This window comes from Betta splendens, chromosome 8, assembly GCF_900634795.4.
Source record: "Betta splendens chromosome 8, fBetSpl5.4, whole genome shotgun sequence".
NCBI lineage: Eukaryota > Metazoa > Chordata > Actinopteri > Anabantiformes > Osphronemidae > Betta > Betta splendens.
The window spans coordinates 14581899-14608143 of NC_040888.2; the positions used below are offsets into that span (position 1 = coordinate 14581899).

Here is a 26245-nt window from a genome sequence, read left to right on the forward strand (position 1 = left end):
CCAGATCCAAACCAGCCTTTATTTACTCAGCACCGCCGTGTGACACACCAACAATACACCAGGCGAAGCTCACCATTTGTATTTATTGAAGAGGAAGGAAGGAAGGAAGGAAGGAAGGAAGGAAGGAAGGAAGGAAGGAAGGAAGGAAGGAAGGAAGGAAGGAAGGAAGGAAGGAGGCAGAGGCAAACACAAAATCACAACCGAGCTACATGTAAATGCTAGTCTACTTTTGTGTGCTACTGCTTTGTGTGTGTAGTGTACATAAGTAGCAGTACAACAACTTGTCTACAAGTGCAGAAGGTGATGGAATGTGCTGATTCTATGTAACTGTGAGTGGAAACCTTCTATTCACATGTGTTTATACCCAGCGAGCTGCTCTGGAGCTTCCTGAACTATAGCTGCCACTGGCACAGAGGACAAGATGAAAAAACACGAATGAACTGTATCAACACAAAAAAGTCACTCAAAATACCTTTAGATATCATCGACCTTTGTTGATATCTTTCTTGACATTGTTGTAACTCTACTTTTACTGTGTCCTTCTTTGTCAAGAATAATATTTAGGTAGATTTTCAGCTCCCGTGTGAAAGAAAATTTTGTAATAACTTTCTTCAAGTGACACACATCCTCTTTGCCTTGGAGACTCTATAACCAAAACCAAATGTGTGATACTGATCATTTAAAGAGAGGCATCTCCTCCATCATTCAAGTGCACTTGACAACAAAACTGCTCTGTTTATGTACAGAATGCCATCATCATCAAGGGCTATGTTTCTGGATGGACTGGTTTTATTGAAATCTTTTTGAGAAGGGCAGTTTTCCATGATTGCACGTGAGAAGTGGCTACAGCTCAGCTCAAGATGCTCTTCAGTCATGAGTGATTTTGCTCAGTGGCACATTTCAGAGGTTTATTAAGGACTGGTGCTAAAAAGGTGAATTGAATTTTCTGAAATTTATCAAGTTGTGTTGATACACAAACATTCTGCCAGTTACTCATTAGGTCACTTCATCATGTAAGAGACACATAAAGATCACCTAGAGGATTAGGTAGATTATGAACATGTGAAATACCACACATTACATACAGAAAATGGCAGAAAAAAAGACACAGTAACTCAACATATTCAACTCCATAAACTTAAAGGCAACATTTCTTATATTACAAAATATAAAAAAACGCACATAGCTTTAGAATTTATTTGATGAATGGAAAGAATGGTTTTACCTTTATGCTGGTGACAAAAGAAACCTTTGTGCTGAAAAAAGTTGATTAAAACTAAGGATGTTGGGCCCATCCCTCCAAGCTTCTTCATGACCAACTTCAGTTTCACCTCATTCACAATGTTTAAAATACAGGCACTTTGGGAAACATACATTCCCGAACAGCCGCTGTCTCTGTCATGTACTCCGCTCCGGTATTTCCCACTCACCCCCAAACACGAGCAGTCACACAGTGACTTGCTTCGATGACTGCTTTTTTTTTTTGTTTTGTAATGAAACATTTGAGTCTTCAAAAGTCTCCCTTGTCTGTTTTGGACGTGAGTGCCTTCACGTGTGTACAAGTAGAGTAATATCAATAATAAGAAATTGCACATAATTTAATGTGAGGCAGAGGACGAGTCAGAGAGTGAGGGATCAGCCAGTTACAGGTAAGATAATTATTTGACCAAAGCCTGACCAAAGTGTGGCTGGATGATGGAAACTTATGTATTTGAATAAAAAGCTGAAGCTGGTAAGCTGAAGGTGTATCTAATTATATATATTATGTTTTACATATATTATATAATATACTATTTTCAAACTTTTAAGTAAGTCTTGGTAGCTCAATGGGTAAAGTGTTAGAGTTTGGTCTGAGGTTCCATCCCCCAGCTCCCCAATATCAACATAATTTGTAATATCTTTTTATGATTATTATAAAAAAAGTTCTATGTATATTATTTGGATATTTGGTACAGTAACTGCCCTTTTTTGTTTTGGGCCACTGTCCTTAAAAATGTCTGTGTATAACCCTGGAGCTTCTATTTTGTTCTGGACAACTGTTTCTGTTTTTCCACGTGAAATGCAGTATAAAATTTAAAATCCTTTTCCTTACAGACTACTTATTGATCAAGCTGATCAATAAGTAGCTCAAAACTGAATTGAACTGAATTATTGGAAGCAACCTTGTAAACACAGAGGTTGATATCTGCAGTTTATCATTTTCAATTCTGCGCATACAAACAGCAGATAAACAATAAATGATGGTCATATTGGTGGATTGTGCCCCAGAGCTAGATTAACTGTTGATCTATGCTAATAATGTAAAACAAAGATCAACCTCTCGCAAAACTAAGTACGTAGAAAAGCAGATATGCAAGTTCCCCAAAATGCTGTTCCTTTCATGAAGCTGGCTTTTGAATTAACCTGATCTAATATAATTTACACGGAATGTAGATTGTCATTGAAATAACGTCTAAAATGAAATTAAAAAAAATGGGCAACAAATATTTCATGGATCATGCTGACTATGCTAACTGGATAACAAACAGTGCTTGTGCTTGTATCTTTCCAACTGCCTACAGCATGAATTATAGTGAGAACAAATTGTGATAATTTGCAAAATGAATACATTTTGATTGAATTATATGGGACTTTTGATGGGTGGAGATAACCCCCTGAACTGTCAACGGCTCCAGTTTAGTATTTGTTAGTAATGGGGTTACGTGCCCTGGATCCTTTTCCCAACTTCTTAACTCATACAACTCTATATGCAATTTGAGGATAAATACTATTAATCAGTAGGAAGTCAGTCCTTTAGAGTAAACATCTTTTTGTCAGACTTTGTCTTTTACGTGTTATGAGGTCAACATACCATTCAAAAAATATAATGGCACATTTTTAAAAAAATCTATTAAAATCATTTATGGTCAAACAAAAAGAAAAGAAGCTTAAACTGGGCCATTATGACTTTTATACAGTGGTTAAACCTTAGAGGTAGGAAAAGTCGAAAATATTATTGAGAACTTTATCCTAACACAAAGGACACTGGTTAACGTCACTGGTTTGGGAGCTCCCACATTAGAATATAAGTGCAGACATCCTGACGCTAAGGCAACAAAAGGCCCTGTGCTGGTGATCTTAAATGAACATGGCCAATGGCAGCTATAGCTTTATGTTTAACCATCTGAATGGTGACATGGTTACCAGACACGATGAGACAAGCAGGGTTACTGAATTCTGTTATTAAGATTACTGACTTGTTCTGGTTTCAAACAGCCACTGTTCAGTCTCAGGTGTTTTACTGCAGCTCAACAAGTACTGCATCATTAACACAAACCTGTCCAAATTTTGCTGATGTAGTGTAATATTTCATCTCTTTTAGGTAACAGAGTTTTTACTTTATGATTACTGAATTTACTATAAAAACCTTTTAACCAGATTTTCTATTGGAACAAAAATATGTCTATTCCACTTTGACAATGAATTCTCTACTCAGTCCAATCAAGGTCAAGGCCCCTATTCATAGATGCTTTATGAATTGTAGGTCTAGGGCTTGTGGTGTATAATAACTACCAGCTGCTCTGTGTCTGTACACTGAATCAATGCGTTGCGTCTGGAGAACCCTATGAAACGCAGCCCAGGTTTGATACTGGCAGTCGCAGATTGGATTATCTAATGTGCCTGGTGGTCTGTGCTAATGAAGTATTTGTGCAGGAGTGCACAAAACAATCTTCAATTACTTTCACTTTTCAGATAACAAATGAGGTTTCAGAAATAATAGAGCCAACCTGTGTAGATTGACATTCACTGGCAGCTCTGTACTCGTATTGTTTAGCATTTTGAGCCCACAGTATGTTGAATTACAGTCAGTCTGGAGCTTACTGTGTTTCTGTGACATTTTTTACATTATTTATATTTTGTTTGCCTGCACTGAAATCAATTTCTCGAGCCATGACGGTGACTGATTGAACCCAGAATAACGGCTTCCCCTATACATATTGCACAGTGCTGTAAAGCATTTTTGTGCATGACAGTCTAAGCTCTAGTTCTGTGAGCATGCCAGTGTGCAGAGGAGGGTTTGTCTGTGTTTGTGTGTGTGTGTGTTTCGGAGTATGAAAAGAAACTCCTTTACGTCCCTTTAGGTGGCGTCCATTTTAAGGCTGTAGGATCAATGGTCTTGCTGTTGCCACGTTTGGTCTCCTTGGCTTTCCAGTCATCAATAAGGTCCTATGGGCAAAAACACCTCAGCTGCATGTTTTTATTTGCTCATCCTCAGTTCTTACTAAAAAAACACTTATTTTAATAATGATAAAACTGAAATTTAATGTAATTATTTTACATTACATTTCATAATTTTGTTCCTACCTGTCTCTTTAAAACAAGGTGCTTTCCCTTCCAGTATTTGAGCATCTGGAGGGACTGCAGCGTGCTAACAATATCCACTGGGTTCACCGCTGTCTCCTGGCTTATCTCTGAACACAAGAGAGATGGGATCAGCATTGTGCGTCTAATGAGACTTTACACATATGGATTCAAAGTGGCTGCTAGCATCTGACCTCTTATCAATCTGGAGTTGCATGAACGTTGTAGTATAAAAAAATAAACTCTTCCCTGAAGAAGCACCACAATCATAGCCATTTCTGAAATGCATGCATGCGTCTAGTGTAGCTAAAACTAATCAAAATGCCTTTGAATGACAACAAAGTGACTGTGCTACACTATGTGTTTGCTAATCTCTAAGGGCATAGCTGACAGTAGTGGACAATACACCGATAATGCGTTTGAATTCAGGCTGTGATTACTTTGAAGTTTCATTTGTATTTCTTGGCTTGAAGCGAAAACATTTTTCAAAATTTAAATGATTTGAGAAAAAAATACAAAATGCAAAGAAAGCAAGGACAAAATAGGGTTTGGATGTGTGAAAACAGTGTTATTAGTAAAATCTATGCTGTTTTGTTGGATTTTTTCTGTTGCTGACTGACTCTTGATGCCTTTTCTGCTGCTTTATTTACTTTGACAAAAACGTTTATAAATTACAGTGAATCAAAGTTATTTGTTGACGGCAACTCATCCAATGACAATACAAGTTTGTGCATAACTAAGTCAGTTGCAGTCGTCATTAGTAATGTGACAAAGGGAGTTGGCTTTGACCTTCAAGAAATGTTCAGCCAGGCAGAGTGTGTCTTGAACCTAAAGCAATGTTTGTCATTCGAAATGATCTCTGTTAGCCAAAATCAGATGCTGCCAATTCAAGAGGCTGTGTTATCAGTTATTTTTTCCAATAATAAACCATTTCCATGCAAGATGACAATTATGTATATTTAACAAATAGTGTTGAGCATGCCTGATTTTGTTTCCAGACAAAACAGTTATTTTATTTTAACCTTGTATTGTTTTCTGTCTTCTGTTTTTCTTCTACACGTACAGCAGCACAAAGAAAAAAAATAATAAGATAAATATAAAACTTTAATTTAAAAGCTAAACTGTGTTTGAGCCCTTGAATATGCACCATTTTATAAAGTAATAAGGTACTGATTTAATTTAATTGGCTTGAAAGCACATGTGATGCTCCCCTCAGGATAAACTAACTTTGGTGACTTCTTGACTTCTATCATTAGATTGAACTAGCAATAGCAAATAGCATAGCAGTAGTTTGATGTATGACCAAATACCTTTAAAACACAACATTCACTTCAGGATCAGAAGTGAAAACTTTATTAATCCCAGAGGGAAATTATTTTGCATACTTTGATTGCTGTCACAGTTGGAGGTACACACAAGAAGGATGGGAGATTAAAAATAAGATAAAAAATAAAAAATTGTATTGTATCTTTATTGTGAATGGCCTGTGTTAGCCTGCTTGTGTCTGCATCAACCACTGCTTAAGCTTTCCCTTTGATCTTACCTTTAATGGAGATCTCCTTGCCCTGAAAATTGTTCAGGTAGCGCAGAAGCACCTCTTTCCAGTAACTCCGATAGCTGATAAGGCCCAAATCAGACAGAGGGCGCTCTGGTGATCCCACTTTTTCTTCCACTTTGGACAGAAGGTAACCTGGAGGACAAATCATGTAAACATGCTGCAGAAAAAATAATTAGAGCATCTAAACCTGCTGTGCTGTGCAGAATTCCTGGCAACTATGTACAGCAGTCAAGTTGAAGGCAAACAAACATGTAAGAAAGACAAAGTATCTGTACTTACTGAAGTCTATTAGCATCTTCCCATAGCCCTGCCTCATGTACTGTGGCATGGTGAGAATGCAGGAGACATTGTAGTTCAGGAAAGAGTTCTTCTCCTGCAGAATAAAGCCACAAAGGATAATGATTTGAACAACCGGTATATGGTTTTTACAGATTGGCATCGTTTACTGCTATTTAAAACTTAAATTTGCATAGGCAATTAATCTAGAATTGATTTCATTGCATAAAAAATAACAATAATGACAGGATGTTTGAAAATCAGAAGGTGTAAAACTGAAATAATAACGTTAAATCATAAGACAGTATGCACTATTGAAAAGCTATTTAACCCTTTTTTAGTTCCTCTATCCAAGCCACTTGTTGCAACACTTTATATCATCCAGCAGCAGACATTAAATATCTCCTCTAGTCTAGAAAAAGCTAAGGATTTAAAATCCAGATAAGGAAAAGTTCTCTGTTAAGGGCTCCATATTTACCTTGGAGAAATATCCTACTAAGTGGCATCCTGTGTTGTCAGCTTCAGTCATAACGTAGAAGAGAAAGGGTTCAACGTCGTAATATAGCGTCTTGTGATCCAGGAAGAGCTTTGCCAGCAGACACAGGTTCTGACAGTAAATCTGTGATGAAAAGCATCACATTCCAATTTAATAGTTTATTGGAAAGAGTTTCATCCATCCATCTTCATACTTCCGTGCTGGAGCCTATCCCAGCTGGCTATGGGCGAGGGGCAGGGTACACCCTGGACAGGTCGCCAGCCCAGCAGGGCAACAGATAGACAAACAATTCATTCACACACAAACAATAGTCACACCTACAGGCAATAGAGAGTAGTCAATCAACCTAATTCATGTTTTTGGACTGTGAAGAGAACCCACGGGAACACGCGGAGAACATGCAAACTCCACACAGAAAGGTTCCCGGGAATCAAACCTTCTTGCTATGAGGGCGACAGTGCTACCCACCGCACCACCGTGCCGGCCTCAGGGTTCAATTTATTCTGATATATCATAATTGATACCAATATTGTGCACCAATATACCAATATTGTTTCTTGGGAAACTCAATAATTTGAAAAATAATACTTTTGGATTTCCCCATTCAGTGGTGATCTGGACAGATTTAATATTTCATGGGAGCACTGTTAAGGGACTCGAACTCTGTTGCACTCTACAGTGTAATATCACATACTGCATAATGCCATCATCATTACTGTCATGTAGTCTTTCCTCTTCTTTTATGAAAGCCTTTACTTTTTTTCAACAACCTCATGTCGAATCACTCCATATGGGTTTCTATTACAGTACAATACAACCAGTTTACCAATGAAATTTGTGTTTTTAGCAAACAACAAAATATTCAGTGCTTTCCCACCTTGTTCTTCTTTCCGTCCACCTCAAAGACAGATATGTTCCCCTTCCTATAGATCTCATCACCTGGAGGATGCTTCCAAACACACTTGGCCTTTGTGTGAAAATGACAGCCAAAGCAGAGTTTAATTTGCATAATGTCCAAGATAACAAAGCATTTTACTTTCAGTTTTCTGGTCAGTGTGGCTGAAAACCGCTTTAGATTTCATTTTGTTCTTTAGCCTGGCAGAATTCTATTTTGCCCTCTTTCTCCTCAGTTTCAACACCTTCTTGTGCTTCTAAATTTGTGTTTTTCCCATTGATGTAAGAAACTATCTTTAAAATGCTTTGCTTTCAAATCCTTTTACAGTCTACTCCACACAGCTGTATGAGAACAAAAACAACATACAATAAATGCTTCTCTAAGATGAATATACAAGCAACATAGACTGCATCACATGAACAAAGTTATACTGTCAGCGTGGTCTAGGAATAAAATAATGACTGTCTTTAGGCACCAAGATAGTAAGGTTATAATTTGAACTAAGAGAAAAGCTCTGACTTATTCTATTTTTGCTTGCTTCAACAATGGAAGCAGCACAGGATGTTCATCTGCTCAAACTGAAGGACATCTCACCCTCTTGGTGATTTACATACATTCAACAATGTATGTAAAAGACATCAAAAAGTGTCTTTGAGACATTGATCCAATAACCTATATAACGCTAATCCTGATTATTAATGTATGAATGAATGTAAATGTAATGTAATTAAATCTAAAATATAATGTGTTTGTCAGGATTTACCTGGTCTGAATTAATAACACACAGAACAATAAAAATACTAAAAACAGGTTTTAGTAAATGAGACTATGGTAAATGCATGTTGTGATTATTAGAAAGACTAAACAGTGAGTTTTTACAAACAGTTCAACAAGTGGCCACTGTAACTCTAGCATCCCTCTAAATGGGTGGGATAAAATAAGGAAACATGAATGCAATTAAGTCATAATAAAGTCATTTTTAATAATAAACAAAAACTTTATGTTGGGTGAATTTTAAAGTTGGTGCTGCTTCTTAAAGGAAAACATCACAGATTTTCAATGGGGGTTGACCAAAACGATGTCAGATAATATTTAGGAATAAAGGGACAATCAGATTCCTCCATAATTTCTATGCAGAGAAGTTATCATTTATTCCTCTGGTAAAACGCCATGGCATATTGTATGCTGTGGGCTCAAAAAGTCAAGGTCGTTTTGGTCAACTTTCTTTTAAGGGAGAGAAAAAGACATAAGTTTTGTTTATCATAATAGAGCTCAGGTAGTGTTTATGTAATAATGAATCTATGGCAAATACACTGACCTGGCCACAAGTACATTCAATAATGCCTTGCATTCTATTAAAATGTTAGTAAATTAAAGGATTAAAACAGACATTTGTGAAATCCGAAGCACCCCCATACCTATGTACTGTACATTTAAAAAAGCTGTCTCACCATGTGCCTGCGCAGGATGGTCTGGCTCTTCATATACTTCAGGCAAAACTCGCACATGTAGAGTCTGCCCAGGCGGGCATATTCCTCTGGGTATGGAGAATGGTACCACGTATCCAGCTCATAGCGACCAAACACAATGGTCTTTATCATATTGCTACCCTCCGACACCTGGCCTGCCAGACGGAGCTTCTCCTGTACAGGTCATGACAGGAGGAACAAGGTAACAGGGAAAGAGGGCAGGCAAGCAAGTAGAGGGGCAAGAGGAGAAAGAGGAAAAGTCAATTATTTAGGGAAAAAGACCAAGTAGCCAATGAAGACAAGTACTGTAGGACAACCTCAGTGAAGAAAACCAGATTCAGAAAATCTAACAAATAAATCACGTATAAAGAAAAATACATACAGGAATAAATGGAAAATGGCCTAATGTGAAGATGACAAACTAAAAATCTTTTTTTTGTCTGACATAATTTTAAGTCATAGAAACATAATGTTTTTTTTCTAAAACCTCTGAAGAAAGTAAGACTATTTTGACAGAATGTTCATGTATGTATTGTTTTTCAAAGTTTTCAAGACTGGTTAAATTATTTTTGAACTTTGAATTTTTGAATGAACTTAAATGCAATAATTAATATCAAAAGTTTGTTTTCAGACTGGCTTAAATGAGACAATAACATTGCACAGTTTATTAGAAAAAGCCTGATTGAAAATAAATAGCCAATTATCGGAATGAGTCAAACGCATTAAAACAATAACCGTACGCAAGTAACTGTTCCAAACTACCAACTCCTCCTGTGGCAGCAGAGGAGATATTGCGGACTGAAACAGAGAAGAAAAGGAATAAGGCAAGAACGAGGACCAAAGAGAAAGGGAAGAAGAGTAAGGATGGAGATGACAATGAGTTTTCTCTCTTACAAGGTCCTCCGAAGCACGTGCCTGCGCTTTCCTGAACAGCTCCAGGTCATAGTCACTGGTGATGTTCTCCAGCAGTGGTTCACGGCTTGTTCCATGGCTTTGGCGGTGGTCCTGTTGGTAAAAGGTCAGAGAAAAAAAGAAGTATTTTAATTTTGCCCTCATACGACTTTTAAACAAACAACGGGGTAAAGAGTTTCTTGCACACATAAATTTCAGACCCACTTACCATGTACTTTTCCTTCTGTTCCTTATTAAGACCAGTGTTCCTCTTCCTTCTTAGCTCTGTCACCTTCTCTCTGTAGCGCAGCTGCCGATCTGTCGGAGCCTGAGACCACACCAAGACAATACAGCATCAACAGAAAGCACATTGCACAGGTAGTTGCATTTTATAATGTAATACTAAAATGTAATTATTGCATTGTAGTATTTCAATTCACATGGACTTCATAATTTGGTATGGTTTATGGTTTTTGCAAACTCTCTCTAGTAGACAACAAGCTGAAGTCGAATGCTGTTTTTCCAATGTGAAGTGTATTCCAACTGGTGACAACAAAGTAATTCCACCTTTGCGCTTCAAAATAACCGCTGTGAGACGACTATTCAAATATTTTTGCAAACCATGGTGCTCTCCTTGTAAAAAAGGATACTGAACCAAAACATGAGCAAAAGCTTTGACTGTGGCCACTGGATTATAATTTCTCTTCTTTGTACACATAAAACAACCCTCAGGGTAAAGTCTGGACAAACCTGGAGCAATGAGAACGTGCAGAGACATTTAGTTATATAACTCTGCAAATGTTCAGTAGATCATTACTACAGACAGACCTACCATTGTTAAATAATCTGTCACAGAAACAGCAGCCACAAATAAAATCCACAACAGAATTTTCATCCTGTATTTATTTCTTTTGACCCAGACTACAAAAATTTGGGAGGATTAATAGATCAACATTTTCTCCTCAATGCGCAACATCTGTGTCAAATGCTAAACACATCTTCTGATTTCCTGTTATGGTTATTAGACCGGCAAGGTTCCACTTGTTGTGAACTCTCTTTTCCTCTATCTCTCCTACAATGAGAAATCCCAGTCTGATATTATAGGTTTGGGAATAATACTGTATGTGTAGGTACCCCCCCCCCATATACACAGGCACAGGTAAACAAATACTTGTACAAATTATTATAAAATAAACTGGACAGATGAAACTGAAGAGAAGATCCTCCATGTTCACCTGAAGTCATAATCTCAGTTGAAAGTGTCTGAAAGTGATTCACTTTACCTGGAGGCAGTATGCATACATTTATGTTTGTGCGTGACTGATACATTTGTTTGTTCTGTCTTACCTGGTTTCTTGTGGAGTGTCTGTTTTCGTCCTGACGGTGAGACAGTGTCCTTTCCTCAGCTTGTTTGTCGCGAGTTGATACTTTGCCCTGACAAAACATCAACACTGTCTACCACCAATGAATCACAAATAGCCCTGCAGAAGAAACATTGTAGCAAGCACCACAGCGTTCCTAGAGGCTTAGCAACATGACAATTTCTATTAAAGTCTTTTGTCTTCTTTCATCCACAGCTAATGGCTGAGATGTTCCAACAATGAAATGTTAGCTTGACCAATGAATAAAAAAACAAATGTTTTAATAACTGAGGTAAGAAATGTAAACAGGTTTTTAGTACCATCAAAGCATCACACTTAGTTGGATTTTGTGTGTGGGTGTGTACCTTGCATTCGTCAGCAGAGAGGTTGTGATATAAAGGACATCCTGATATGGAGAAATGTCTCTCGTGTCTTCCTGTTAGATGACCTGAGAAAAAGTAAAGGGGAGGTGAGACACAAAGCTCAGAGTTAGTTACAGTTGCATAACATCTTATCCAAAAAGAAGTCTTTTAGGTTTGTTTCCTTACCAAGTGAGTTACACCCAGGTGTTGGACACTTCATGTTAAAGTTGTAGCTCTCATGGAAGCGTCGTCGTTTGGGACGGTGAGAAAGGTCGTGGGCTGCAGCTTCTTTAAGGGATAACTCTTTGGCCAATCTCTCATCCTCCTCCTGTGAAACTACAACATCATTGCTTGAAGACACAAGGTCATTAATGGGGCTTGAACCTTCGATGTCTGACTCAGAGGATGGGGCATTGCCTGTTGGGGTGCGAGGAGGGGTCTCATCCCGGTCTGCTCCGTGCTTCAGGTCTGCTGAGCATAAAAGGAAATGTTTGATTTAAACTAGAATTTTGAAGGATCACAGCATACAACACGCAAAAGAAACATGGTTTCTGGTAGATATACATCAGCAGTAAACGCAACAGGATATTATGAAGAATAAAAAAGTCCTGCAAAAGTTTTACTAATGTTTTACTAACTTAATACTTTTTAAACTACATTCATGCCACAAACATATAATGAAAGGAAATCGCTATAAGTTGTAAATGACCATATACTGTGCAGGTGGTGTTAACGCCCAGTAGCAGCGGCTGCCAGCATAGAAATTCAGTTCTAAAAAATAAAACATTCTTCTAGCAGGAGACAAGTGTTAAAGCACATTGAGGGTCGTAAATGAATGTGAGTGCAGCCTGGTTTCACTTTTTATATTTAACAATTAATGGCATACAAGCAAGCAAAGTCACCTACGATGCCCTTGGTTATCTGGCTTAATATTGTGATTACAGTGACTGAATATAACTGCTGGTCGTGAGAGCTGCTTTGAAGACACTGACTGGGAGGCTCTCTGTAAACCTCATGGGGAGGACATTGATGGGCTGACAGACTACATGACAGATGATTTTAATTTCTGCATGGCCGCCCATGTACCTGATAAAACCTTTTGCTGCTTTCCTAAAAACAAGCCACTCGTCACTCGTGACATCAAAGCCACCCTGAATGAAAAGAAGAAAGCATTCAGGTAAGGGGACACGGAGGCAGCTAGGAGTGTCTAGAGAGAGCTGTCAGTCAAAATCAGGGAGGGGAAGAAGGCTTACAGGAGAAAACTGGAACACAGACTTCAGAACAACAACACCAGGGAAGTGTGGAGGGGCATGAGGACCATCACTGGCTACAAGTCCCGCAGCCAGGTGACTGAGGGGTCTGTGGAGAGGGCCAACTTAATAACTTCTTTAACAGATTCCAGGTTAAGTCTCCTCCAACACATCTTCAACCTGAGCCTGCAGCTGGAGAGAGTTCCTCTTGGGTGGAAAAAGTCATGCATTATGCCAGTGAATAAGACGTCACATTCCAGAGTCCTCAACGACTACAGACCCGGGCTCTGACCTCTCACATCATGAAGGCTTTTGAGAGGCTGATCCTGGACTCCATGCGTTCTCTGGTCAAAACCTCATTTGACCCCCTCCAGTTTGCATATCAACCACATCTAGAGTGGATGATGCCATCATACATCTGCTCCATCGCACCTACAACAACCTGGATAAGGCTGGCGCCCCAGTGAGGATCATGTTCTTTGATTTCTCCAGTGCATTTAACACTATCCAGCCTGCGCTGCTGGGAGAGAAACTGAAGGACATGCAGGTGGATCCCCCCCCTGATCTCATGGATCATGGACTACCTCACCAACCGCCCCCAGTACGTTTGCCTGCAGAACTATGTTTCTGACTATGTGTCTGCAGCACATGTGCTCAATAGGACAGTCCTGTCTCCCTTCCTCTTCACCCTGTATACCTCAGACTTCAGGTACAACTCAGAGTCCTGTTATCTCCAGAGGTTCTCTGATGACTCAGATGATGGACAAACTGATCAGGAGGACTGGTTCTGTTCTGGGGGTGGAGCTGTACCCCCTACATGCTGTAGCTGAGAGGAGGATGCTGGTCAAACTCCTCTCTATCCTAAGCAATGCCTCCCACCCCCTACACAGTGTGTTGACTGGACAGAGAAGCACCTTCAGCCAGAGGCTGATCAGTATAAGGTGCTCCACAGAACGCCACCAGAGAACCTGAAATGTCTAAATAGGAGCTCATAATGGTATGAGGTAAGTTTACGAAACATAAAAATAATTGAAATTATTGTAATGCTCATTATCAGTTGTATCACTCTTATTAGTGTGTCAGCGTATGAATCGCTAATAAGGTAACACAATTAAATGCCCAAGCAAGCGAAGTGCTGATATTTACCCCCTTGCAACGAACGCTTGTTTACAGCTTTATTAACAGCTCATTGACTCCATAATGTTATGCAGTCATTTTAGTGACAAAACACAAGTCTAATATATGCACAGAAGTAATTTGTCCTGTTTATAATCAGGAACACACAGTCACCACAGGCTGCAGTGACGACATTATCTGAGCAGCATCACAGTAAAGGACTGCAACATACAGACGCTTTTATTGTTAAGCTATTTTTACATTAAATTACACTAAGATTAGTTAAAATAAAAAAAAAATTACAAATATCTTTAATAGAATTTACATAGATTATAATTCCAGTTACTACTAATTTTAGCTTTATAACCCCCCCTTAGTCCTCTACCAACTACCTTCCACCATTACCCAACTTTACTGCTCTCTCCAGATCTTTCCCTCCCATTATACTTCTATGATTTTCTTTTTACTCAATGATAACATTTGTAACATTTATAGTGTTTTGCAGCTGAAGATAGAGGATTGGGTTCTAAGGTATTAAGGAAATTGCTAGTCTTACCATTGGCTTCAGTATCAGAGCCTGATGACCTGCTCTGACGCAGTGGATATTTTTTGCCTGTGGGGTTTGTCGCTCCCTGCTGGCTACGTGTGATCCTGCGTCCAGAGGAGAAGACAGATGCTGCCATCATTGCTGCAGAATCTGCTGCTGAATCCTGAGCTTCATTAGGACCCACACCAACAGGAGAACTGCAGTTATCTGCAGAATATAACAGAAGATACATATACACATAATCTGTGTTGTGAAGTGAAAGCACTTAATACTCAGTATCAGACAGACAAGCAAACCTGACTACTTCTTTTTAAATCAAAAGCTGCGCTGTGCCATGCCTTCGAGAGAAATGTACCATGGTACAGTAACCAACTTTTCCCAGTAAAAACAAGCTGACGTAATAGTGTGTCCTTTTCTCAGTTAAAATTTCCTTCTGGCAGCCACAGAAGAAGGAGGTCCCACAGGGGGTGGGAGTGGAGTTTGTGTGCCTTTGGTAAAGGGAGGTCAGGGTATCTAAATCTTTTTCATTCTATTCATTCTTTATGGCTGTACATATATAATGGCTACTGTTGCATTGTTGGGTGCTTAAAAACTCCCTGTGGTCTTTCAATAAAAACATCTTTCTAATTAAAATGACCTACATAAACAAAACTTAGTCAAGCGGCTAAGCCTTGAAGACATTTACCCAACATGGTTGAAATGCCTTTCTATATAATCATAGAGTTAAATAAATGTGTGCATGTTTAATTCTTACAAACTGATGTGATTTAAAAAAAGTACACTTTCAGGAAAAAAATATCCCAATTTGAATATACATATATGATCTGCCATGGTAAAGAAGATCTTTTGCTAGCATGTTGGTTACTGGGGCTAACTTTCAATATGTATTTTGTTTTCTGTAAAATCCTACAAAATATTGCATTCTAATTCAAAACATGACAGTGTAAAGACACTGCGCATCAAATTGATTTAGCTTAGCTTTTGCACTTCGTATAATTAATTATTTATCACATATTATTTGACAATTTATATTAGATTTACCTTGTGAGCTCTGACTCAGGCGCAATGACGCGCGAGTCAAGCGCGTGCTGCTGCGCCTGTGCGCGTTCTCGGGGACGTCGGCGTGCTCGAGATCGGCGGAAAAATCCGAGTCTTCCGTCCCGTCGGAGCTGCTTCCTGTGGCCCTCTGGAGAAAATCAATGATTATTAGCATTCTATGTGAAAGCTAAATGAACTAAAACATGTAATAAAATTGAAAACGCTAGTAAGTTTACTTCGTTAAGAATCTTTGCTTTTTCGTTACTTGCGGAAAACTTAATAAAGATCCTATGCTGGAGGAGGTTGCTTGATTCATTTCCTCCACATTTCCCCCGTCTCAGCACCGCGTCCTGTTCAATACTTTTTAAATAAATACTCTTAATCTTAATAATTAATGTATCTTCGTGGACATTCCTAACAACATTTATTACTTATTTCATGTATGTATGTATGTATGTATGTATTGTGTCATTCATATCAGTCTTATGACCATTTAATGTAACCATATTTGACAGCATCACAACAAAAAGACACATCGCCTAATTTGCATACGACCAATAATAGTGAAGAGGAGGCGGAGTCGGACAGAGTCGGGCCAACGGATGCCGCGTTCCTGTCGATTTAGTCCAATCACAGCGTTGTTTTGGTTATGGCCGCTTCGGATCTTCCTCGCGGACTAAGTAACGTTACAGCTTGTTTCCTGTCAGCAGTTAAAGCAGCCTTTGCGAATATTAACAGAGGCCAGCATCATGATGCTTTCCACTAGTTGCTAGAAATCTAACCAAACGCCGCTACGTTAAAAATTTCAGAGCATGCCTGGTATGCTAACGTAAAAACACTGGAACACATTCCTGCAACTCAGCATTACAGTAGATAATGTTACACTTGCTGTAAGCAACAACACAAAACGACAGCTTGTTTCTACCAACACAGACGTTTCTAACAACACACATTTACGGCTGTTATTAATTATAGTACCACATTGCAGCGATCATAGGTCTTTTACGCTAAATTATCTTCTCGAATGCTAACATTAGCGATGACGTGATGTTATGTGCACATTTTGCATTGTGCCCTAACGGCGTACTCTTTATTTGCCTTACCTTTCTTCGGGGCATTTTCAATGATGCAACGTGTCGCCTCGCAAACTATTAGCCACTATGTTGAAATAAACTTATCACAGTTTCCCATTAACGCCAAAAGGACCCAATTCAACTGAAAAAGCGCACCAGTTTCTCCGCACTTCCTTGACATCACGGCGCAAGCGCGTTTCCTATCGCGGTGCGTTGATAACATTCTTCCGGGTGGACCACAGCGCTGCGCTAAACAGGTAGATGAGTCAAATTTGCTTTTCAATTACAATCCTTTTGGACTTAAACCACCCTTAGCATAAAAAATAATTGTGTGACAAGTTAGTTAAAATGACATTATTAACCTTTGCAGAACATTATTGGCTAAAACCTCCACATGTGTATACATTTTAAATCTCACGTGTATCTAAAATTGCAACCGTCACGTTATTTTCTTTCACCTAATGTGCCTTACATAGTTGAAGCAGCCGGTATGAAAACTTTGAATTACATAGTTCAAGGTGGCTTTACGCACACATACTTTATTTGCAGAGCCAGTCATGTGTTTCAGTGGGAGGAACTTAGCATGTTGCATTTGACGTGGAGTGAGAGCACAGTCGATTTTTTCCAGGTTTCTTTCTTTCTTTTAAGGGACGATCGTCCAAGCTTGTACTACGGATTTTCTCCCTGAGCTCCCTACGGAAACGGATAAAAGTTGTAGGGTGCTCAGCATTTTCGCCGACTTGTTCCTACTATGGCTGATAGCACCAACAAGTCTGTGTATGATATTTTTCTAAGCATGGAGAAAGGACCAGCGCAGACCTCTAGCACTGCCACGGCCAAGGTAAAGTCACCAAGTTCAACTACTGACGTGACAGCGACAGAAATGCTGCGCTTATGGAATCACACTATCACTGCATAGCGAGACTTGTTAGCATGATGGACTGCTCACCAGTGTTAGCTTGTCGCTGCGCAGTGACCCATGTGAAGTTCAACCGTTTAGTCTAATATTAACTCAGGGCGATCGTGTGAGTTAAGACTGTACAGCCAGTGAATAATAAATGAATGTCAGTGGTAATAATACCCGCACGACTTTACTACAGCGTACATTGCAGCTTTATTGTCCAAAGATGAACCCATTTCGAGCTATACGTTTCTCCTCTGACTGTAAATTGTGGACACACTGCCTGGTCTACCCGTCTTTAATCAGTCCTTGTCCAGCACAGATGGCGCATTCCTGGCCAGTATTGGCATGTTTTTTTTTCGTTCATGTGCAATCCACTCCAGATCTTCTCCATTACAGTCATCGGGACAAGAAGTTTAATTTATTGTAGTTTGTCTTAACTAGCCATTGTTGAATTTATAAGCAGTAGGAGCTTTCTGACTGAGTGCAATTCTCCTTATAGCCTTTAAAAATGTGTGTTTAATGCTATAGATAATGTAATGGGTTTGTTTTTCATTATGGTTAAATTTGATTAAAATGTGCACTGCAAAAATCTGGCAGCATTCTTAGCTAATGTAAAAAAAATTATAATAATAATCTGATATACTCACAATCATGTCTGAGTATGTTCTCAGTGGGTCCTAATGATCGTAGTTATCATTTGTGGAATATTGTTGTTTACTTTGTGTCCCGTCAGGCCTGGCTAGATCATCATTCCCAAGCTTTAGGTCTGTTTATTAATGGCAAGTTTGTCCGTCCAGCAGACAGACCAAGTTGCCTTTTGCTTGATTCTAAAGGTAAGAGGAGCCGAATGTTGAAATGCATGAGCAGCTAATGCTGATGTAAATTTGGGAATAACTTATGATGAAATGGACCATGTTGTTTTGTTCGGCAGGTGGTAGTGTGTGCAGCATAGTGTGTGCTGTGGAGGATGATATCTCCCAGTGTGCCTCCTCTGCTGTCAATGGATTCAAGTCCTGGAGCAGCAGAACCTGTTATCAGAGGGCCCAAGTACTGCTCAAGTAGGACACCCAATTCTTTAGCTGTTGACATGTTAATGACAAGAAATATATTTGTGTTTTCACATGTGTTAGCCAGCAGTGACGCATGACAATGTCTCTATTACCACCAGGTTAGTGAGCATCCTTGGGATGCATGGTAAATGTGTGTCAGAGCTGTGTGAGGCCTCCTGCTCACCCTCCGCACTGGTCAGACTGCTGCAGTACTACAGCAGCTGGGCTCAGCTTAGAGACATACTCATCACTAACTGGAGGCCATTAGGTGAGGAAACAAGAGTGAGAAGCACTAATAGGCATAGTTGTTTTTTTAGCTTTAATTTAGTTTTAATCTTGTTTCCAAGGTGTGGTGGCAGTGGTGGCTTCTGATGACTGCTCCCTCTATCCCCTTTACTGCAAAGTCCTACCAGCACTAGCAATGGGTAAGAAAGGCTCACATGTTGTGGTAATGTGTGTACTACATACATTAATAAAGTTCCTTTTTAATGTGTTTGCTTTATGCTATGGCAGTCTTCCTAAAATTCGATTTTTAATAAAGCTCTTGTTAATGGTTACATTACATCGTAACCCCCATGTCATGATATGAATTGTGTCATTGGATTCTTGCCATTACACAGCATCATAGATTCTTAATGTCATCAGATACCTGGTTACCTTTTTTAGCTTTTTTATTATTAAAAAAAATGTTATCTGTAAACTTTGCATCCTCTCTTAGGCAACTCTGTCATCGTTGTTCCTGGTCAGTGCACTGCCCCTGCAGCGCTTCTACTGGCACAACTTTTTACAGGAGCAGGACTTCCTTCTGGAGCTCTTAATGTTGTCACAAGAAGTGATTTTTCTCTTTGTGCTAAAGTGGCCCAGAATCCGAGCATCAGCTACGTCACCTACATTGGCAACAAGGAGGTATGTGCCTGAGAAATGGGGTGTAAAATATTTAATAGGAGAGCTGTGAATTTATCTATGTCTTTGAGGCATTTAATGTCTCAATATCAGTATAGCAAAAATATATGTTCTCTCTAAGGATGGAGTGATGCTGTGTAAAGCCACAGCAGGGATGGGCGTTCCGGTTTCGGTCTCACCCTACATCGGTGCTCTATGTCCTCTCATCATCTTTGAGTCAGCTGATATTGACAGCGCTGTGGATGGAGTAATAGATGCTGCCTTTAAAACGAAGAAAGAGGTGACTCACCTAGATGCCATATTCAAATAGAAAGATGAGGATGTCACGGCAGGGGATATACCCGTACTCTCTGTTTGTGAGCGCACAGGTGCACTGGGTGTTGTTCGTGCAGGATAGTGTCTTGGACAGTGTTGTGGCCCGTCTCAGGCTGCGTATGGGAGGTCTGAAGTGTGTTGACCTACGTCATGATGCAGACAGGGCGCTTGTGGAGACTGCAGTCCAGGAGGCTGAGCAGCAGGGGGCCATGGTTAGTCAGAACAATAGCTCCGCTCATGTACACACACAACTGGACAAATAGAAATGTCTGACTTTACTGTGGTTCCACAAATAGTCAAGCCTTCACACTGTAGAAAACTAGAGAAATTATAAAGATTTTGTTAAGGTTTTAATAGACATGGTTTGGAATAATGTTAGAATAACATTGGAATAACATAACAGAGAGAATGTTTTTTATATAATCTGCAAATAAAATATTTTTCTCTGCATTTCAGGTGATTCAGTCCTGCAGTGCCCCTCCTTCAGGTGCTGTGTACCCTCCTACACTACTCTGTGGAACTGCCCCCTCCTCTCCGTGTGTGGTGTGGCCCTCCTCTGGACCACTGCTACCTGTCATGAGCTTCAGAAGCAACACTGAGGCAGTAACCCTGGGTAAGGAGACTACTGGGGACACAGATACAAAAAAAAATCTGAATTGTTTCTACACTGTATATTGAATTTCTACTAGACACAACTATTTGTGTTCCACACAGCAAACCACAGTCCTCATGGCAAGTCAGTCTCAATCTGGACTGAAGACCTTACCCTGGCTTTGGAGACAGCTAAGAAGTATTCTCATCCACGCACTTATTCATCATCATTTTCTGATGTTTGGCAGTTGCAGACTTTAATTTTCCTCTCTTTGTTTTTTTTCCTTCCTTTCTAGTCTTTCGTTTGGCTCAGTGTGGGTTAATTGCCACTCTGTGTCTGACCCTTGCCTGCCTGTGTGTGGCCAGAAGGATAGTGGAAACTGCACTGACGGAGGACAGGAGGTGGGATGTAGTCACTTGTTCCCCAGTAACATCTACTTAAAAATGTAGAATTTAAAAGGGCAAGTCACAAGAAGATTTTGTTGTGAGCTTTTTTGTGTCATTGTTTCAATGTTGAAGTATTAATCCATCACTGTGAAATTTTTGCTGTTCTGTTGTCTGGTTTGCTGTTGTCCCTTGTGTTATATATTGTTATATAAATGATATATTTTTATAAAAATTGTAACACCATTGATGAGAGCGCTTTTGTTTGACAGGGTTTGTACCAGTTTCTAAAGCTACCTTCCTCATCGTCTCCTCTTCCTCGCTCCTCACCTCTTTCTATGGACTACACAAAGTTTGGAACAGGCACATTCCCAGTTATCATTCCTGAATACTCAGACCAAGCCAAGTGGGTTTTTAATGCTCTTTTCTTCATTACAGTGCTACAGCATAGGCACATCTATCCACATGTCTGACTCCTCTCCCCTCAGTGCTTCAAAGTCCTACTTGCAGTTTGTAGGCGGTAAGGCATGTAAATCCGTGTCTGGCTGCAGCCTGTCAGTGCAGCCACCTGGGGGTAGCGGTGTGTTGGCCTACTGTCCAGATGGAGGCCGCAAAGACGTCCGTAATGCTGTGGAGGCAGCCATCAAAGTTCAATCTGGGTGAGAACTTTGCCATATGCAAACTTGCAAAAACAGACTTCAAGTCAAGAAGCCAAGTACAAAGCAGTGAAAGTGAATTGAGTTCAGTCTGTACATATGGAGCCTATGGAAGTTAATTCCATTCACTGTGGTAAATACTTAATAATATCCAAAGCTTGATACTGAATGTTTGATATAAGCATAAGCATCTGCAAAAAGTTACAGTTAGAGGAGGACAGTGTCGAGACTAGCTGACTAACTAACTAGACTGTTATTGCTATGAACAAATAGGTTAAAAGGAGTTACATTTAGCCTATGAGAAAAAATCCAGGCGTTCTAGCCCTCTGTAAATATTTGAGTGTTACAGAGCTTTGCTATTGAGGGATCAATGATTAAACCTTGTCATTCATTATGCTGTAGCCTTAACAGCAGAGGAAAGGACGCAGTCAAACCCACGTTTTTTTTTTTTTTAAGAACAACACTGAGCAAGTTAGCTTTACAGAAGGTTAGTTACAAGGTTAGTTACTTCCTTCCTCAATGTTAATTAATAAACTCAAAGATTTTGCAAACATGCGTTTTAGAACCAACACTACATGCACTACTTTGCCTTGCCAACATATTTATACCGCTTGAACTTTGCCACACAACCTATTTGTAAAATAAAATCCCAATAAAATACATCTACATTTGGGTCCATAACAAAATGTAAAAGGAGGGTCATGAAGGGTATGAATACTTACTACAATTAACATTTTATTTTTGATCAAAGAGCAGACTGGAAGTTTTCTTTTGTCTTGCAGTTTAATTCAGTTTCATGTATTGTGGTGGTGTGTAATTTAGGTCAGGTTGAAGCCCTTCTGTATGTTATCTGAAACAAACAGAACCCTAAAACATTAAGAGGTGAAATTTGACCCCTGTAAAAGATCATTATTTTGGATGTTACACAGACTAGGCCATAGAACATTATTTTACAACTCTCTGTCTGTGTGTGCTTATCTTAAGCTTAGCTTATCAAAGTGCAACTTTACTTGGTTGTTTAAAAAACATTTTTTTGCTGAGGCATGCCCAGGAAACGAACAGACATCAACAGAGTCTGGTATTCCAAAGTCACATGCAACCCATTAAAGTTCTCACATGCTCACTCATTTTCCTGCTGAGAGAAAAAAAAAAACTACATAAAGTAATTAATTGATTACTTGTAAATACATTTTTTCTCCCCTTCCCCTTAGTTGGATCAAGAAGGGTCCAACTGCACATGCTCAGTCCCTATATTCTTTGGCCAAAGGCCTTGAGGCAAAGAGGCAGGACTTTGTTATGTCCGTCAGCATCCAGACTGGTCTCTCAATGGATGAAGCTGAGAAAGAGGTGGAGCTCAGCATTGCAAGGCTCAGTGATTGGGCCTCTTATTGTGACAAAATCCAAGGAGGAACACTGGTGGGTATTTTTATAATCACTTTATTGTATAATATATATTTTTAAGTGATCAAATATATGATAGTCTTTAAATTCTGTTAGCATTTGTTAAGCTTGAATGCCTTAAAGCCTGTCCTATTCCTTTTCTTAGCCTATGCCAAAGTCCGGCTCTGCTTACACTCTCCCTGAAGCCCTGGGAGTCGTGGGGGTCATTCTCCCTGACAAGAATCCCCTTCTCTCCATGGTAACAGTTCTTGGAGCAGCGATCGCCACTGGCAATGCCATTGTCATGGTCCCCAGTCAGAAGTATCCACTTCCAGCTTTGGACTTCATCCAGGTACGGACTGCATGAAGATTTTGGGAGGAGGAAGGGATCTGTACTGCTTCAAACAAAATAATCAACATTTTGCGCATTTCAAGCATTTAGCAGGGACGATAGTGGTGAAATTAAATAAAGAAAATGGAACTTATAAAAGCAGTAACATAGAAATGGATATCAAGGCTGATGATGTGAGACTTCCAAAACCTAGACAGTTCACACATAATACACATAACTGGCTATGACAAATTTACGTTTGTGCGTGCAGGTCTTTACTGACATGGAATGCTCTTGTGTGCACCTGTCTTTGTATCTGTAAACACCGTTTGCTCTATGATCCCTTTCTTCTTCGTCCTCCTTCCTCTCCAGGTGCTCCAGGTGTCTGATCTGCCAGCAGGTCTGGTTAATGTCATTTCCGGAGGTAAAGACCAACTGACTGTGGCACTCGCTAACCACAGTGTCATCAAAGCTATCTGGTACTGGGGTAGTGCTGAGGTGAGTGCTCTGCATAAACACACAATCTTGTGTTCAAATCGTTTTCCCCCACTGGACACCTGAGCCCAAAGTTCAAAATCATAAATGACCATTCGCAAACTTTTTCTACATGTTCATTTTTGATCTTTCGTTACCTGCTGTAGGGCTGTCAGTATCTCCAGTACACCTGCACAACCCCACTGAAAACCCTGTGCCTGTTCTGCCAAAACGATGAGGAGGAGGAGAAGGACTGGACTCATCCATCGCTCCTGGAGGAAATGTGGAGAAATGCTGTCCAGTGGAAGAGTGTGTGGATTCCTACGGCATGAAAAGAGAAGCTGGGAGGGATAATTACAGTTAAAGGTGACAAGAAATATGAAGAAATATGGACCCTTGGTAACTGTAACTGTGTTCAATGGATAAATTCAATAATAAACAATGAATCTAAATTTATCTCACAAATTATAATTTACTATTTACTGAAACCTCCCTTTTGTAGTTACTAATGCCAATTGGTATAGTATTAAATAAGGACCTCTGTTAAAAGTCTTTAGTGAGCTAATGACGGTGGCTCAGTACAACACATTTCTATAAGTTGCTTACAGGTGTATTGTGTGTTTGGTTTAGAAAGATAAGTATTGCCATCTTACTTGCAGTTACTGAGCTGTGATGATGACATTTTGCCAGTTGTGCTAACATCATGTATTTTCAGTTGAATTTTGAAAATAAAGCCAGTGTCTACAACAATGGATGCCAAGGAACAACAGCCTTGTAATGGTGATTTAGGTGTTTTTTACAGGATTTCCTTTTTAAAAATGTACCTTTTTAAGCTCATTCTACAACTTTAAACCTGATCTGCCTTACGGTTTTGTCTATTTATGAGACGTGTCAACTCAGTCCAAATATGCAAAAATATACTATACTGTATCTTAATTACTGTATTTTAGTCATGGAACCATTCTATTTGTAATGTAAACATTCCAATTGAAATTGTAATTGTTTGTCTCTTTCCAAGTTATTTTAAACAAAGTTTTGTCTGACTGAACACTGATTATCACTGTAAAATCTGTTATTATAATAACTCAATAAGTTGAGTTAATATAATTATTAATATTAAATATATTCGACCCATTTATTAATTTTGCATTTGAACTACTGTGTCTATTGCTAATGCTACCATTAAATACATTTCAATTCATTAGAATTCTGTTTTTATATAGCTCCAATTCTCAAATTAAATCAAGACAATTAACAAAGACCTTTACCCTACAATACACAAAAATATAGTTACTGTATAGAGAAAACCCAACCTCCAAGTACTTCAGTTTAACAGTAGGCAGGTTATACAGGAACTATATTCTGAAGCATACAAAATGTACTTTGTTATAAAACTCAACCCACATTCATGAAATGAATTATAGTCAAATCCAGTTACTGGTTCCTGTTTTCATTTACTTGTTCCTCATTCTATTGTCTCAGACTGGTTCAATCCAGCAGAGTGCAGAAGCAGACTGGGAGGGCTGCTCCCTGACGACCAGTCACATGTTTCCTTGGTCACAACTCTCCTCCCTCTCTCTCCCGCAACTCTGATGATAAGGGCAATCAAATGACACAAAGGATTGTCTGGAACAACAGTGACACAGCAAAACCCTGGGTTCCATGACTGTTCAACAAACAGTTAAAATTGTGCAGAAATTGTTGTTTGACCCTTTTTTTAGTGATTATTCCAAAGCATCAAATGCTGCTGATTCCTGGATAAACCTATTGGCGACAGTTCTTTATCTTCTTTCTTTATCGTCTTTTGTTGTGTGTATATAACTTCATACAGAAACACAAGTACATGCATAGATATGTCTGTATTTGTTGCCTTACAAATACAACATATTTCACTGACATTAAAAATGTGCAGCATCATGTGCTTCTGACAATGACGGTCATGCGTCTTAAATGACCATGTAACAATATGCGCTGAGTAAGTGTAGATGGAAGCCCAATAACGAGGCCAAGGTGGAAATACACAAGTTATTCTGAATACAAGATATCACATTTTCAATACTACATGTGTGTGTGTCACAGTGATGTAGCCTTTACTCTCAGTAAATGGCAGCTTGTTACACAAAGTAAGAGCAAGTATTCTAAGATCTTTTTTTCAGTGCAATAATACTTGTTTGTGAATGTTTTCGTGATGTTGTGTGTCTGTGTCCAAAGTTACATTACAGTAACCAATGGAAATACTTGCCAGGAGTGATGTAATAGGAAACTCGTGCTGTATATAGCTAGATTGTTTCTGACCTTCAGAACGTGTACTTAACTTTTTATAAAAAAAAAAGAAATCCTAGAAATACAGTTTCCAATTTGACAATGTGAAAGACGTTTTTTTCATAACATTTATTTCAATCATGGCCTGAAGGGTCCGTGCATGAAGTGCAATTCATTATTCATGTGTAAAATGAAAATTGAATAACGTCTTTTTATGCTGTGTTTTGCTTCCGTAAATCGGTAAAACACATTTGCGATATACTGATTTACTCATTCTCCTTTTCTCCACTTTCAAAACGAAATAAGAAAAAGGGAAACCGGGG

The 26245-nt window shown here is 39.2% G+C and overlaps 2 protein-coding genes across 7 annotated transcripts; one reads left to right on the forward strand and one right to left on the reverse strand.

The window, feature by feature from the left end:
* Window positions 1-16845, reverse strand: LOC114859955 (histone acetyltransferase KAT7-like). 5 transcript variants are annotated; one of them, XM_029158105.3, is made up of 15 exons: window positions 16704-16845; window positions 15604-15748; window positions 14572-14769; window positions 11836-12117; window positions 11653-11735; window positions 11274-11360; window positions 10156-10254; window positions 9930-10040; window positions 9018-9209; window positions 7549-7638; window positions 6654-6794; window positions 6179-6272; window positions 5885-6031; window positions 4345-4451; window positions 1-4206 (listed from the first exon to the last, which is right to left on the reverse strand). In XM_029158105.3, exons 1-15 carry the CDS (start codon window positions 16716-16718, stop codon window positions 4108-4110), a joined length of 1890 nt encoding a protein of 629 aa, XP_029013938.1. In that variant the 5' UTR covers window positions 16719-16845; the 3' UTR covers window positions 1-4107. The 5 variants fall into 5 exon arrangements, with proteins under 5 accessions (XP_029013938.1, XP_055366650.1, XP_029013937.1 ...); XM_055510675.1 differs by having other exon boundaries at window positions 11274-11381; XM_029158104.3 differs by having other exon boundaries at window positions 11836-12120.
* On the forward strand, window positions 16790-24861 carry aldh16a1 (aldehyde dehydrogenase 16 family, member A1). 2 transcript variants are annotated; one of them, XM_029158101.2, is made up of 18 exons: window positions 16790-16930; window positions 17322-17514; window positions 18311-18410; window positions 18509-18635; window positions 18746-18894; window positions 18974-19051; window positions 19345-19532; window positions 19651-19809; window positions 19898-20056; window positions 20301-20457; window positions 20559-20634; window positions 20732-20837; window positions 21092-21225; window positions 21308-21478; window positions 22687-22891; window positions 23022-23207; window positions 23559-23684; window positions 23828-24861. In XM_029158101.2, exons 2-18 carry the CDS (start codon window positions 17425-17427, stop codon window positions 23990-23992), a joined length of 2376 nt encoding a protein of 791 aa, XP_029013934.1. In that variant the 5' UTR covers window positions 16790-16930; window positions 17322-17424; the 3' UTR covers window positions 23993-24861. The 2 variants fall into 2 exon arrangements, with proteins under 2 accessions (XP_029013934.1, XP_029013936.1); XM_029158103.3 differs by lacking the exons at window positions 16790-16930; window positions 19651-19809; window positions 19898-20056 and having other exon boundaries at window positions 16982-17514.
* Window positions 24862-26245: the final 1384 nt, after the last annotated feature.

Excerpts from the sequence above, each read along its gene's own strand:
- LOC114859955 (XM_055510674.1), bottom strand. Across the intron at positions 11,736-11,835 it reads ACCTGGGTGTAACTCACTTG|GTCATCTAACAGGAAGACAC; the intron begins GTAAGGAAACAA and ends ACTTTTTCTCAG. Across the intron at positions 6,795-7,548 it reads TGGACGGAAAGAAGAACAAG|ATTTACTGTCAGAACCTGTG; the intron begins GTGGGAAAGCAC and ends TTTTCATCACAG.
- aldh16a1 (XM_029158101.2), top strand. The coding sequence starts at position 17,425 with ATGGCTGATAGCACCAACAAGTCTGTGTATGATATTTTTCTAAGCATG. Across the intron at positions 18,895-18,973 it reads CACTAACTGGAGGCCATTAG|GTGTGGTGGCAGTGGTGGCT; the intron begins GTGAGGAAACAA and ends CTTGTTTCCAAG. Across the intron at positions 20,458-20,558 it reads CACTGAGGCAGTAACCCTGG|CAAACCACAGTCCTCATGGC; the intron begins GTAAGGAGACTA and ends TGTTCCACACAG.